This window comes from Bacillus rossius, chromosome 2, assembly GCF_032445375.1.
Source record: "Bacillus rossius redtenbacheri isolate Brsri chromosome 2, Brsri_v3, whole genome shotgun sequence".
Lineage (NCBI taxonomy): Eukaryota > Metazoa > Arthropoda > Insecta > Phasmatodea > Bacillidae > Bacillus > Bacillus rossius.
In genome coordinates this window covers 92,118,830-92,135,113 of record NC_086331.1, presented here as the reverse complement: position 1 = coordinate 92,135,113, position 16,284 = coordinate 92,118,830, and the positions used below count along the sequence as shown (strand labels likewise).

The 16,284-nt window shown below is 36.0% G+C and overlaps 1 protein-coding gene across 1 annotated transcript in view; it reads left to right on the top strand.

Annotated features, from left to right (window-relative positions):
* LOC134529460 (dedicator of cytokinesis protein 7) overlaps positions 1 to 16,284 on the top strand; it is a 262,141-nt gene that overhangs the window by 75,858 nt on the left and 169,999 nt on the right. The window contains exon 10 of the mRNA XM_063363592.1: positions 5,814 to 5,994. Within this exon, the coding sequence (XP_063219662.1) occupies positions 5,814 to 5,994 (181 nt within the window). The remainder of the gene's footprint in view (positions 1 to 5,813; positions 5,995 to 16,284) is intronic.

The window sequence follows — 16,284 nt, the reverse complement described above, 5'->3', positions numbered from 1 at the left end:
TCATACCAAAATTTTACCGCTGTAGACCTTGTGCATTTCACGGAAATTGTGCAGTTAAGTCCTAGATGACAGCGACATGCAGCAGTCCATTAAAATTCTTCCCAAATACATAGTTTTTAACGTAGACTCTCCATAATCCTACCAAAATAATCTAGAAACACTGTTATACAAATTCATGTTAAAAAAGGTTCTGAATTTTAATATTAAAGGTAAGATATAAATTGATTAAGTAATGAAATAAGTTTCACCTTCTTAGGGGTAGAGTTCTGTAATTATATATAGTCTAGTGTTTATGCTATGCGCCACATATTTGCGAGCCTGAGAGGCCTCAAGGAAAGGACTTTTAACTGTCAAATTCCACAGTTGTAAGGGCAGAGAGAGAGGGTAGAAACAAGCCTTTGAGATCAGTGGTGAGGTGTGAGGTTTACATGAGGGGAAGCAACAACTCCATTCACATCAAAACATGATTGGGGTGGGGGGGGGGGTCCAGGGGCCCTCCCCCGGGAAAATATGGATTTCAAGGTACAAAATGGTGCTATTTAAGTAGTTTTCTTAACTGAACATTGACTATTCCACAGGTAGAAAAATTGAAATTTTTTTTAAAATAAATTATTTTTGAAAAATAATGTTTGACTTACATTATTCTGATAGTAAAATACCTACTCTACATTACTTATATACTAAGTGGGAGTGTAGTATCATCGATATCTGGTACAAAATATATAAACAGACAACACATGGCAAAGTAAGTACTTAAAGACAACCTCATAAAAATGTACTAGAATAGTAAAAATTAAATCTTGGTATTTTTCGTACCAACACAAAAGAAATTATCTTCATACGTGATCAGAAACTCTGTTAACTGGTACGTATACCAAGAAACTGGCACGTCAATCATTCCTGAAACGCCACGATTTTTTTTCCTATCCTAAATTATTCTAAGTGTGTAAGGGGTGGGTCCAGTTTAGGGGAGGACCTAAGTGTGTCTCAGGCCGAAGCCTATACACTCTACCATGCGGGTTTTTAACCATGCAGGACAAGGGCGCGTGCATCGTGTGCTATTGGGGTTTACTGGCCAGCCATGGCTGCGATTGGCGCCATGACTGACGCCCCATTGGTCGCCTAGCTTAAAAGCTAGCTAATGTGACCCAGGTAAAACCTGCATAGACACAGGGAAAACCCTGGGCCGGCTCATGCGGGGATCAATTAACATGCATTAAGCAAGCAGGTAACTACTGGACAAGAGGGAAGAAGGGTCCAGGTAAGAAGAGTTGGAGGGGCTGAAAAATCAACCATGCTGGAGTTGGGTGCTTGGGCATTGCGGCCCACATTTAAATGTTTGATACTCCTGGGTTATTTTTAACCAGGGGCTTTTAACCAGAGGTTCTTCTCTTTAAGTACTTACTTTGCCATGTGTTGTCTGTTTATATATTTTGTACCAGATATCGATGATACTACACTCCCACTTAGTATATAAGTAATGTAGAGTAGGTATTTTACCCAGGGGCGGGCGACTTCACTCGTCAGCCCAGCCCAGCTGCCCAGGCAGCCACAGTTAAGACAGAAGTGGGCAGACGAGCCAGTAAACCGGCTCGAACTGCGGGCGCACGGGGCTAAAGGCAGCCTGACATTGCGCCATCTTCATCTTCCTTCTTCCAGTCAACAGCCAACAACCTTTCAAGCCAGGGTGGGGGTAAGTCGTTCAGGCGAATTAAGTATCTTGCGAGTCGGACCCTCTTGTCCTCCAAAATCCCGGGACGGTTGAAGGTCGTGCCGCCCAGGCTACCACTGGCTCCAACAGGGCCCCAACTGATAGGCGCCGCCATCTCTTCTTTCAGAGTTACGATGCTGTTCAGTTCCGTTGCGCGCACGGCAGTTCACAGCTCCGCAATTTCCAGCCTTCAGTTCATTGCATCTAGGGCACATCGAGCTCCCCTGCGGTGCCTTCGCCGACGGAACTGCTTTCTGCCACGCGCCGAGCTGCATTCAGGCTACCTTTCACCCCGATAGCCGTAATAACGACTCCACAGGCCGGCCATTGGTCCGCGGACTGCTATTGGTTATTCACAGTCACCCCAGCGAGATTGCAACTCTCGAGCTGGGATCCCGTATCCGCCACCCGCGGGACGCGGTCGGTAGCAGTTGGCACTGCTAGGCCGCCTCCCGTACGCCCACAAATCCCCCACGCACTGCCAGCCAACAGCCCGCGAGAGAGATGTGCGCGCCCCAAGAGACGACCGCCGACTGAAACGCGACCTCGCCACCTGCCCTGCCGAACTGTAGCGGACATAGCCGAAGCAGTTGGCGGAAGAATTCCACCATCTGCTTCGGCCATGTTCGCTTCAGTTCGGCAAGAAAGCGCTACCTTCGTAGCTTCTACCACGTGTTTTTACAGCCAATCCCCTCCCTGAACCTTTGTACCATGCCACCCCCCCTTCCGAAAGGAAACTACTGGGGCAGCCTTCCTGCTGAAAGCGGTCCTACCAGCGCTTCTAAACCTAGCAACATTTCTAAAACAGCATGTTTTGTGTGTCAACGAGTTCTTTTCTTATAGCGCACAGCGCACAGTACTGGGTCCCAAGAATATAGTGTAAAAAATATATACACCTAACGGCATGAGTCAAAGTAAAATACTATTATAAAATACAATGTCTGGAAACTGCCTGGGCAAGCACTGCTTGCCTTGCTTGCCCTGACGAGACGCCACTGTTTGAGATACTGCCACATTATCTCCAGCATAACGGAACACGTTTACAGTGGTGACAAATTTCTTTCTTGTGCTATTCAAGCTTGCAGTTATTTGGCATGCAGCGGCCAGTGACCTTACTAATAGAAAAGTTTAATTAAAATACAAGTAGACAAACAAGTAAACAAACCAACATAGTTAAATAAACTGACAAAAATAAAAAAAAACTTTAATTTTTAGTTCTAAGTAGGCCTGTGCGAACTTTCAAATATTAAAATGAATAGTTCATTACTCATATTCGATTAGATTTAGAATAATAACACTTAGAGAAAAAACGAATATTCATTTGTTTATGAATACGGCTGTGCGAGATCTCTAAAGTCTGGAAAAATTTCTGGATCACAGAAGATTTTCTGATCTGGCAGGCAAAAATTTTGACAGGAGTTTCTTAATGTTTTAGTGTTATTTATGTGGAGTTTTTTTTGCTACATCTGGCCACGTAAATTTTAAGAAGACTAATATATATAGTAAAGGCGGATTTAATTTGATTAGAACTACAGTATACTGATAAGGATAAATACGTGTCCCTAAAAATCAAAACTGCACGGTGTTAAAGTTGACAGTTCTCAGATCAGAGGGTAGAAACATGACATACCAGCTCTATAATCCAGAATGGGGCGGGGAAGAGAAAACACTTGTATAGATCTCGTGGTATAAACATCTGGTTGCACACTCACAGTAAAGACTGCTAAAGCCTAACACCCTACTACAAAATATTTCTGGTATATAATACACAGCGAAGAGGGGGGAAAGGGGGAGGGGAGGTCTGTGACAGCTTGGTGACAGCTCAGGCAATCATCTTCTCCCAGAGTGGCCCAAAAACAAAAAGTCACACAAAGGGAAAAAAAAAAACTTTGCTTCTTTTACCAAGCACACATATACTGGATAGAAAAAGAGAGGAATATTCTAAGCAGCTATTGTGTTCCTACACTTCAATTAAAACAAGCCAAAAAATATAATCCATAAATGTTAATATATGTTAATATAAATAATGAATTGTTTTCACATAGTGAAAAATATAAACAAGTTTTAAATTATTTTAGACTTGCATCATATTGAACTATAGATTAAAACTGCTCACTGTACATTCTTTTTAAACCCTCTCTCTTGAAGTCTTCACACATACTGCAATTGCCTTACATATTCGCTTTGCACTGTTTATTGAAATTTTTTTTTGCAGATCCTAATTTTACTACCATGAAAAATAATTTATATTTTTTCCTTTCAAAATTTGAATATTTCAACAAATAGTAATATAGTAATTGTAGCTGCCGTAACCTTACCAACCTTTCACTTTAGTATTATTTATTGAATTTCCCAGAAGCGTCTACATTACACATTTATTTTTCTTTCAATACGTATTTGTTATATGTGAAAATTTTTTTTAGTCGTATTCTATTTCTTACTATTCGAATTCAATATTTGTATTAAAGAATAATTTGATATTCATATTCAATTCAAACTAAAAAACTGATATTCACATAGGCCTAGTTCTAAGCAGTTTTAATAGCCATTTTGAATAGTTTTTCAAAATTCTATCTAATGTAGAGACTTTTTACTTCATACTGTTTTATTATTAGTATTATTATTACAAAAAAAAATTTGTCCTATTTGATATTTTTGGTTTTTATTATTATCATTTTTAAGAGTTTCATAATCACTTAATATAAAGAAATACATCAGGAAGCACAGGAAAAATTAAGGCTAAATCTAATTTTATAAGGGTACACATAGTGCTACTTTTAGTAGTGCACTTTGTGTGTGGACTTTGCTAGGTATATAACCCTTTGCTTTAATTATAGGTGAGTGATTCGACCACTCAACCATAGTGGTATCTTTGTTAATATAAAAAGTAGATTAAAATTGATATGGCTGTTTAGTATTTAGTTTCACTGAAATTGTTTCGGGAAGAAGTTAAAGTATTTAAAGGGGTTGGGAGAGTATATTACAGACACACAGATGAAAAAAATAGGTGCATGGAGTCCACACTTGACAAAAGTGCTTAGGAATAGATAAAAATAAATTAGTAGAATTTTTTTATTGAAAAAATAGATAATAATTGAGAATAGTAAAGATGCGAGTATTATCTGAAATGAAAAACAATGCCTTTTTCCCCGCCCTATACTCTCGCATCAGTTCACTGGCACTTTTTGGCGCCTCTTTTAGTGGTTTATTCCCACATTGCCTTTGATAATACATCTTTTTTACTTCTGCCTTTTCATAATTTTTAGGCATGATGTTAAATCATGAATTGCAGCTGAATAAAATGAAAGAAGAAAAAAAACTACTCCAACCGAACATAAATTACACTTATAAAGTCTATCTTGCAAGTATGTAAGTCTTTTAGAGTTTTCAAATCATTGGGTTCACATACCAAAAGAAGAAATTACACTTATAAAGCTGACCTCTTAAGTCTTCCTTTTTTTTTTTTTACATTTTCAATCACATAAAAATTAATAATACCTGTAGAGTTAATTGCACGAATCAATAACTGTTTTCCACACAAATAAATTGTAGATACTTGTCAATTGTTAGCAGTTACGAAAACTGAGGAGTAGACAAACACAAGCAGCGTTATGAGATTTCCGTAGCATCACTGCTGCGTCATTTCTAACTTTCCCCTGCCTACTCCCCTTCTGGCTGCTACAACGAGCATATAGCATGCTATGCTACGTACCTATCCCCCCCCCTCCCTTGCTGTCTTCCCATTCCACCGCTAGTGCATGCGTTGGACTGGCGTCGCCATTGACACACTCTTCTCTTCTACTGGTTCCCCCATCACGTACCTGACTATTCCCTTCATGCAATTGGAATTTTTGTAATGCTCGAAAATATTGTAGCCCCCTCAGCAAAGAAGTTTCAATTTAAAAGTGTTTCTTTCATCACTTTTGACCTGTGACAGCTGGTACACCATTTGTAGTGTTTGTAGGTAAAATTTTCTTATACTTATGATAAGGTAATGTAAAAGTCTTAAGGTATAGCATACTGGCTTACTGATTATAGAAAACATGTAATGTAAAAGTAAAGTTAATGGTTGAGAAAATACTGAACACAGTTCTTTTGTCAGGAAAGTGATCGTTTGAGTGACGAAGACCTTTACAAGTTTTTGCAAGACTTGAAGAGACCATGTTCTGTGATGAAGAAACTCAAGTGCATTCCAGGAACTTTAAAGCTGGACATATCACCTTGTCCAGATGAGCTGAAGTATTGTTTAACTCCCGAGTTGTCTCGACTTCATCCATATCCTGGTAAGGAGAATATATGGGTATGTTTTATTTGTTAGTTTCTTGTCTTTGTTAAGAATTGTAGGAATATTATTATTTTCTCTAGTCTTGATTATTGTGGGTAAATATCTATAATATACTATTTTTTTATGCAGTTTAATTTAAAGTTATCAATAGAAAATTCTCAGCTAACGATATATGTGTGGTTTCAGAGCAAGGCTATAAGAGAAGAGGTATAAGTAGGGAAAGGGCAAGAACAGTGCCTGGTTGGTACTGATACATTAATTAATATTTATGTGCCATTACACACTATGAATATATTACATAATGTTGCTATGGTTTTCAAAGTTACCTATATTCAACTCATTATTTTATATTTCTGAAGTCCTGCATACTCTGTTATATTTGTTATAAACCATATGCTAATTTTGAATGCATAAAGCATAGTGCACCTTATTTCTCACATGACTTTGACACACAAATGAACAATTTTGTTGTCTGTTTTGCTTGTAAATATTTCTTTAAACTTATTTAGACTCTTGCAAAAATCAAGGATGAGAATTCTTCCCGCAGTAATTTTTTGGATACAGATGATTGGAGGACTATTATCACCCTTGTGATTGGCTTCTCTTCTCGTCCCCCGCAAATAATAATCTCAGATTGACTGTTAAACCTCTGGCTGCTTATATGTAAGTATTGAAGGACCAAGGCTGGCCCCTCAGCAAGCCATTCATAGCAAAGGAGGCTTTCCATAGTAAAATGGAATATAATCAGTGTAATTTATAATGATGTTTTGTGATAGTAAAGTAATAAATAATGTGTACATGTGCACAATTTGTAGTCTTATAAGTAGTTCAAAATATTTTTAGACAATGCAGTACTTGACAATAAAAAAATTTTTTTATTAGAACCCAGCATTAAAAAAAATCAGGTAATTTGTACACAGATCCCTCACTTAGCATGACTAATGCATTCCTAAAAAGTTAGTGTTATTCAAAATCGCATACTCTAAAGCATTAATCTCCACAAGTAGCAAGGCTAATGTACTTAATGTGTTCCAAAATGTGTAGGGAAATAATCTTTACATAATTTAAATGCGTAGAATAACACTCAATGATAAATATGTTACACCATTTTTCTTTATAAGCCTACCATTGAATTCTTTGTATGGTAAATACAACACTACATAACAGGAGATTGGTGGTTATGTAGGCCTATTTATCGTCAGTCGGCTGGTTGACTTGCCCGCCTGGGCATACCTTTTCAAGAACATTTTAAAACATCCTTTACTGGCAGTGAAACCGATATTACTGTCCTGATATTTACATTTTAATTTTTCAAAAATCAAAGTACTTATTTGCGTATCACAGCTTGGTTCACACCAATCCTGTCAGGCCTGTGATTATTTTTTTATCGCACCATTCATTTAACAACCTTTACCATGTGAATCATCTGTTTATTTCTGTTCTGGTATCTAATGTCAAATATATTCCCACTAGAAAAACCAATACCAACATATTTGTATAAATGCTTGATAGAGTCCTTATTTCGTATGATTGTGCACACAGTTGACTTGCTTAAAATTAAAGTGCGACCAACATAAGTGTGGCCTGCATGACAGTCTGCATGTCATAATACTTCTTTTTTTTTGTCTCAAATACTTGAAAACGATGCATTATGCTCTCACATGGAAGCCATGATTCCAATATGATTCCAACTGCAGGTGCTTTTGCACGTACAGTTACCGGTAGACGAATGGGCATATGTTGCTTTGTGTTGTGTGCTTGCGAGTTACTTGCCACTGGTTGGACTGAAGTTCATCATGGCTGGGTCTGTGGCAAGGCGACAATGGTACGGCTCGGCAGCATACACGTGGATGTACAAACATTTGATCCTTTACACTCCATAGCCGCAACTGAACTTGCAATAGCTGATGTTTGTACAACAGCCAATAGTGTAGTCAGACCTGCACGTACATCTCTTCCCCCCTCGTATGGCTAACTGTATGCCACAGTACATCTGTTGTGTACTGAGTTGAAGCAGTCTTCGTGGCATCATGGCCAACTTTTTTTTGGCCCGTGGCGATTTTATGCTAACTGAAATTTACAGATATGCTATTCAAGACTGGGGCAGTAAAATTAACATAGCGCTAAATGAATTCATGCAATTTGAAGATGTGCTAAGTGAGGGATTGGTGTATTTTTAAATATATTCTTATCAAAAACAATTTTTTGTTATTACATTTTATGTAAGGCAAAAAAAACTTACTATGCAAAATCTGTAAGAATATGCATTATTTTCACCAAACAAATTTATATGACCAATATTTTTTTTCTGATATTCTAAAAATAACCTTAATATTTTATAAAGGATTTAAATGAGTAAACATATTTTTATAAATATTTTTGTTTTAATTTATATATTTTCCTTAGTCTGTAAACTTTAGGTACTTCCCATAGTAACTACATAAATGGTTTTGTAAAATTATTTTTATTTACATGAATAACATTTTGTTTCATTATATTTTAGACCTTTTAATAGACAATTTTAATTAATTAATTTAAGTTGTAACATACCCAAAAACAATGAATGACATACATAACTGTATGAACATAACATAAAATATCATAATAACATAAAACAAAATTTGAATGGTCACTGCATGTGTGTGGATACTCACACAACGTCGCTACCGAGAGCAGCCAAGCAACTACCTGGGATGGGAACCCCAGCAGGTAGGCATCACCGCAAAACGCCTACGTACGGGAGGTAAGTAGCCACACAGAAGCAGTGACAGGTTCCTGGCAAAACAGTTATACATATATAAAATATAAACTAGATACAAGAATAACACAATTAAAGAAATTATATGCCTTAGATTACAACAGAAACATTTTATTATACAATAATGTAAAAAATAAAGTTAATAATAAATAACAGCATAAATATTATGACAAAGAAGTGTATGTGTATATATACAGTAGAGCACCCCTCAACCGGAATCATTGGGGGGTGGTCTATTCCGGTTATGGGAAAATTCCGGGTAAGGGGAGTTGCGGTAGGGCCGACCTCCGGGCCGGTTGAATGACCTTCATTCAAGCAAGCTGGCAGGCACGTGTTTCTTATCTCTGGGTGGGTGCGTGCGTGAGCGAAGAGGCTGTAGAAGAGGGTTCGGGGGAGGAAATAGGACTACAGCTGCAGTGTTGTGTTACTTCTGTGTTGACGTGCTAGTGATTCACACTTCCTGGAGAGTGTATAGTCACTGCCACGCACAGTTTACATTTCACATACACAAGAATAACACTTCAAGCATCTCGTTTAAAAACACAGAGATAGAGAAATATAGGTAAATGTAGACTGTTTAACCATATATTAACGTATAAATATGTACATAATACATATTTGTACACTAAATTATTGTCTACAAACTGAAAGCATCACACGTTGGAAGTAAATGTTACTGGCTATCACGTGTGTCAGCGTGTGTAGTGGGAGTCGGTGTACATACTCTCGGGCCGGCTGGAATTTTCCGTTTGCTTGACATAGTGAAACAATAAAACTACTTACAGCATAAACATCTTTATAGTAATTCACGTCCGACGCGAAAACCAACGGTGTATTTACGCAATGTGCGGGAAAGACTGGCTATAATTAGCTGTCTGACAGACGTGCGTGCTTGCGCCTACAAGACATGTACAGTCAGGCAAAAGAAAAAAAGCCTCGTTCCAGTGCGGAAATGTTTTATTTTTTTATTTTTTTTGGAAAATTAGTTCCGGATATCGGGAGTTCCGTTTGTGGGAATTACGGTTGAGGGGTGCTCTACTGTATAACAAATAAAACAAATAAAATATCATTAAATAAAAGGATGTATTGTAGTTAATGACAAGTCTGTAAATAAGATCATTTTTTTAGCAATGTACATAGGGTAGATTTCAGACGGCTATTGAATTGAGGGATCATTAATCCGGTATTTTCAATCATTTACTGACATTTTAGTTTGAACAGTAGCAATTATTTTCAAATAAAGCTTCTAGGTAATTTCTTTGATCTGAGAGGGAAATCAAAGAAGTTAAATTAAAAATATTTAAGTTGATTAAATCAATAATTTTATTTTGAATGCATTCGTTTATTGCTGTCAGTCAATGAAATATTGTTCCAGACTATGGAGCTATAATCTAATTTTGATCTAATCAGAGCAAAGTAAAGAGAGACAATGGAATCAGAGTTATTTGCAAAAAAGTTATATATTTAATTAAGGCAAGAATTTTACATGATTATGAATACACATGGTCAACAAGTTTGTGAAAGAATAATTTATAATCTAATTAAATACTAAGATCTTTGATGAAATATGTTTTAGAGATTAAGTTAATTTCTAAGGTGTAAACAAATTTAATAGGGTGATATTTCTTGGAGAAGGTTTGTATTTTTAAGTTTAACCAGATTATCTTTACACCACTGATTAACAAAATTAATGCCATTTTTTATTAACAAGCAGTCATTTAAAGTGGTGATTTTCCTATACATTTTTAGATTATCTGCAAGTAGCGAGCCTATTGAGTGATTAAGGACCATTATTATATTGTTGATGAAAATATTAAAAAGCGGGGGTGATAGCTTACCTCCCTGGGAAACATCAGAACTGGCATTAAATAACGAGAAATTATATTATTATTATTTGGGACAAAAAATTTTTATTTTCTAGATAGATGGATAACCAATTAATATAATTATCACATAGACAGATGCTCTATAATTTAATAAGTAGTAGAGAATGGTTTACAGTATCGAAAGCTTTTGCTAGATTGAAATAGCAAACATTGGCTGTTACTATATTGAAGATCGAATAAAGAAAGTTAATTTCGTAGAGGTAGACATACCAGAAAATTAATAATTTTGAATATAATTATTTAAAACAACTTAAAAAAACCATTAAGTGAGGATATTGGTCGATAATTAGCAACATCAAGTTTGCTTCCATATTTATAAATTGGAATAACCATGGCAGTTTTCTAGTTGGTAGGATACACTTGTAATTTCAAACTAGTGTTAAACATAGGTTGTTTTAATAGTGGTGCTAGTAATTGAGAGCAACCCTTGAAAATAAAATTGGGTATACCTTCTGGACCAGTTGATTTGGAAGTTTTAAGGACCTTTATTCCCCAGATTACAAGGCTTTCAGAGATGAATGTTATAGGAATATTCCCAAGGCATAGGTCAGAGACAGGCATCTTAGGTTTAGTACTGGCATGTACATAAACACTAGAAAAAATTGAGAAAATACATGCATTAACACAGCCGGTTCATTAGATACAGAACCATTTACTTTAAGAGATTTTTGTTCATAATAACCATCTTTCAAGAATTTAACATATCTCCAAAATTGTTTAGTGTTCTGCTTGATGTTTTTATTGATCGTCCGAGTCCATTAAATTTTATCATGTTTGATTAGAACTTTCACATTTTTTTTGATGAGAGAATTAAGAGTAGTAAAACCAATTTCTGAATCTTTTATATAATTTTATTTATTTTGTTTTGTTTTAGAGCTTAAATTAACTGATTTGAAAATCATATCGGATATTTAGCGGGCTTTTTCCTTGAAGTTGGTATATAGATGTTAATTTTTTCAAATTATGTAGTTGCTCGGCAATATAATTTACATCAGAAGAGTTATAAAAGTCAGTCCAATCGTGATTTTTAATTGAATTGTAGAGATTGAGATAATTCCCTTTTTGTAATTGCAAAACTCAGTAAATGAATTATTCTTGTGCGAGAAACCGTTAATTGAAATAATAATGTTTAAAGCAGGATGGTACAAGTTTTCTTTGATCAACACATCGTTCGCAAAAGTTACAGAACGTGGAATAATATTAGAGAAGCAGAGATCAAGAAGATTCTTGGATGGTTGGTTATTATTAAACTATATTAGCCATAGGCTAGTTGTAAAATTAAGTAAATGCTGAGTCTTGATTTTAATGTGAGGTTGAACAATGTTATCAGCTGAGTTGTTCGCCCAGTCCACACCAGTAACATTAAAGTCTCCAAATATCAGTAAGTTGTCAGAATAGGTAGAAAGTTTATCTTGCAAGGCCTTAAAGTATTCATAGTAAGCATTGGCAAGTAGTATCAGATGGCAAGTAAATATTTCCAAGAATTAAAAACTTGGAAGATGAGTTTTTAATTCTTATCCACACTGCTTCAACTTCAGAGGAGTCGAATATATGATGAATAGGGTTAGCTGAAAAAATTTCTAAATATTTTATTCTGATTGGTGAAATAATGAGAGTTTTATACTGTATTCATTTAACCATGTTTCTGTAAGACAAATGAAATTCATAAAATTTTCATTTGATTTAGTTCATGACAGTTCATGAGATTATCAAATCTTAAACGCTAGATTGCACTGGATTATAGTAACAATGCTCCTTGTAATGTTGCAGAACCCTGCCCTCCTAATTAAATAATTTTTCTTTTAAACTATTCTCATGAATGTAAATATTTCTTTAAAAAGTCTTTCTAATGATATTTTACCGTTTGTTATATATTTTAGGGTTGATATTTTTCACTTGCTATGTTTTTAAGAAGGTATTTTGTATTTTAACAGACGTTTTTAATCATTATTATTTTTTATGTAATTATTCACAAAGAAGTCGCTGTTCTAGATTTTTACGTGGTTAGGCCTACTTATTCATGTTTTTCTCAATAAGTTTAATTTTGTAAAGTAATTCGTATTATAATTATTGTTCTTAATTTTCATTAACGTGTGGAATAATTATAGAACACGGGACTGTGTCTGATGTGTAGAAAGAGAGAGGCATAAGAGACATGTAAGTGTGAGTGAGAAAGGAACAGTGCTTCCCCGCCAACCGAGATAAAGACGGTAATTTCCCCCCTGCATGGGAACTGAGTGATAACTGCTCTCTCACGGTGTGGGAGAGAGAACGAGAATGGGAGTCCCCGATTTCGATGTGAAATTGAAAAGAGAAAGATCAGGGGAAGCCCAGAGTTCTGTGTGTAAAAGATTTTTTCATGTGTTGTAACTTGTTCTGTGATTGGCTGATATCTGTAGAGTGAATGAAGCGTGCGTGTGATTGGTCGGTGAGGTCATGTGACGTCTACTCCCTGCGTGGAGGAGACGAGTTCATGAGATCACCAGTCGTCTGTCGAACGCTGGACGAGTAGGTCGCGTTCGATGGCTTCTCGCTAAATTATCATGTAATTTACGAAGAGATCATTTCACGTTGGTGGTCGGAGCCAGGCCTATATTTAAATCAACTAATTTTCTTTTTTTTCGTTTTGGATATAACTTAATTAGAAATTGCGGCCACTTTCGTAGGCGTGTTGGCTCGGGGCGGAATTCGTTTTCGCTGGGTGCGGTCCTCTTCGAGGTCGTTCCATTTTCTTGTACTTGCAGTAAAACATTACTGAAGGACTCAATCTACGCGATTATTTTCCGGTAATTTCTCATCACGCGAACTACGAGCATCTGTTCGACGGGCATATGTATGTGGAATGAATGAGTAACCTCTTTTGAAAGTGTTTGGAATCGTCTGTGAAACATTCTATTAAAATAAAATAAAAACATCAAAATTTACAATCTGCGTTGAACTGTTTATTTTGTATATAACGAACCGTTATATTTGGCGCCCAACGTGGGGCTTGAATTTGGACACGACCCTGAGAGCAAGACGGACATTTTCGGCGGTAAACAAAGATGATCTCCCAGAACTTTCGGCACAGCTGAGCGGTGAATGCAGTTTTTCTCCGTGGCGAGAGACAACGGGCCGCTTCAGCGAATGAAGTGTTCCAGAGAAACGGCGAAAAGCAGTACATCGAGGGACAGAGCGACCCAAGGCACCATGGGACTTCAGGCCTGTCTCAACGAGGGACTTCAGGACCTCGACCAGACATCGAGATCGTCACTTCGCGGGACATCGCGGGATGAGTCGCCGAAAATAGCAAGTCGAAAAGTGGAATTAAATTAATTGTTTGCATTGTTTTTCTTTTGTTGTGAGCATTCGAAAAAGATTTGTGGTAAAATTTTTGTAATTTGCATAATTCATTATGACGATTAGTAGCCCAGTTAAGGTTATGGGGGGGTCAGACCAAATCATACAATTACTATTGTCAATGAACCAGAAAATTGAACAATACAATCAGGAATTAAAACAGGATCTTACTAAGATAATTGAACAGGGATATAGGGTCATGACAGAGGAAATAATACAGGAAATGGCTCAGGGACAGAATGAAATCAACAACAAAATAGATCAGGCAATTCACAAAATTGAGGGAAATTCACAAGAGATTGCTAAGTTAAGGAGCGAAATAGGCACACAGTTGCGTCAGGAATTTGGCAGGGTGGAGAACAAACTTGATGACTTTAAAATTAAATTTAATGAACAGGTAGCCACGTGTACAAACAAAGTAGATGAGTGTGCAAATAAAGCAAATGTAGAAACATGTGAAATGGAAATAATAGTGTCAAAAGAAAATGTTGAATTTATTGTGCATGATGTACATGAGCAGGTAAACATTGAGAATGAATGTGAAAAATTCCTAGATGAGGTAAACAGTGAATGTTTGGACAATGTGGTTGAAAAAATTAGTAAATGTAGAGTTAATGGACATGTGAACAGGTTCTTGTGTAAACAGATGGAAAGAGTGGAGAATGAGATGAAAGCATTCTCAAATACACTTAAGGATGAATTTGATGAGGAAGTATTCAGTGAATTGAGTTTTGCAGATTGCAGAGAAATGTTAAAAGGGAGAATTTTTCCAAGTGTAAGCGGTAATGTACCAAGATGTGGGTTGTGTGTACCGAATAGGTTACAAACCAAAACTTTCGCACTGATCTATGTGAGAAAAAATGTGCAACATGATCAGAGGTTTTTTGTGTGGAAGCATGTGTCCAGAACTATCGCCGAGATAGTAAACAGTTTTTTGTTCTGTTCAAAGGCAAAAGAAAGTAATAGTAAATGGACAGGGGTGATGCAACCTCTGGAAACAGTGTGTGTTGACTTGTTTGGCCCACTGCCAAGATGGAAGGGTAGAGTCAAAACCAGTTTTGTGGTGTTTGATGTTTTTTAAATTTTATGCATTTTTTTTGCCAATTTTTGTAAATGTTTTTCAGATTTTTTATTTTTTGAATTGTATACTTTTAATAATGATTGGTATTTTGTAGAGTTTTTGTATTTTTTGAAGAATAGTTATAGTATAATATAGGAATGTATATGTAAGATTTATGACTACAAGTTTTTGAGATGAATAAGGTTTTTTAAAGAGAAGGAAGGTTATACACACAAATTTTTAAGATAAATAACTATTTTTAATGTGAATGTTTTTCTGTTTTAGAAAATAACTATGATAATATATATATATATAAATTCTGAGTACACAGTTACTAAAATGCTTTACATTGTGAGAATTTCATTGCACTTGGGTAATGAATGTTTGGTTTGTTAAATGTTGTGTCATGGGAAGATGTTAACTGAAATTTATTAGGAGTTATTTTTTTTTGGAAAATGATATATGTTTGAAATGGTTAAATATTTTAAATGAAAATACTACACATATTGGTAATACTAAATGTTTGTTTTGGATTGATGACAGGGTGACAACATCCTATATTAAAGGTATGAAGTGTTATGCTAAACGTTAATGAATAACAGTCGTCGAGTTTTGAAGCTGCAGAAGCAGTTGTGTGTTCATGATGGCCAGAGTTTAGGTGAATTTTTTGTATTGCCCTAAATAAGCAGCAGATGTTTTGTTTTGTGTGTGAGGCAGCTGGGGGGTCAGGAGGTTAATTTTAAATATGTTTGCCGGCATGGAGTCCGATGTTTTTTTTTTGCAAGGGTGTGTCCCTTCTCCTTGATCGCTCCCACCCCTCATCAAGGTTAATTTTATGTGCGATTGTTGCTGAAAGGGGAGATATGGTTTGAAACCTAAGGAAGGGCATTAGTTCATGTAATTTGTTTTTGAAGAATAGAAACATACGATTGTATCTTGATGAAGTATTTGTCATGCCATGACTGTAGAATTGTCAACTTGTTGTTTGTGGAAATTTAAGTGAGATATCTAAAGCTTAAAATTTGATGTGTAATGACAAGTGCAGTGTATATTTGTGTATAGCTTTGTATATTTTTTTGTTTTAAATTTGGTAATAGGTTAGCCGAGCTGACTAGCAGCTAAAAGGGTTGTAATTGAGCGCCCCTTACCTTTCGGTTAGCTCAGGAGCTAGGAATGATGGAGGAGGAAGTTGAAGGAAATGTGGATAATTTTTTATGTGTGATAATGATGTTTTTGTGTATTTTT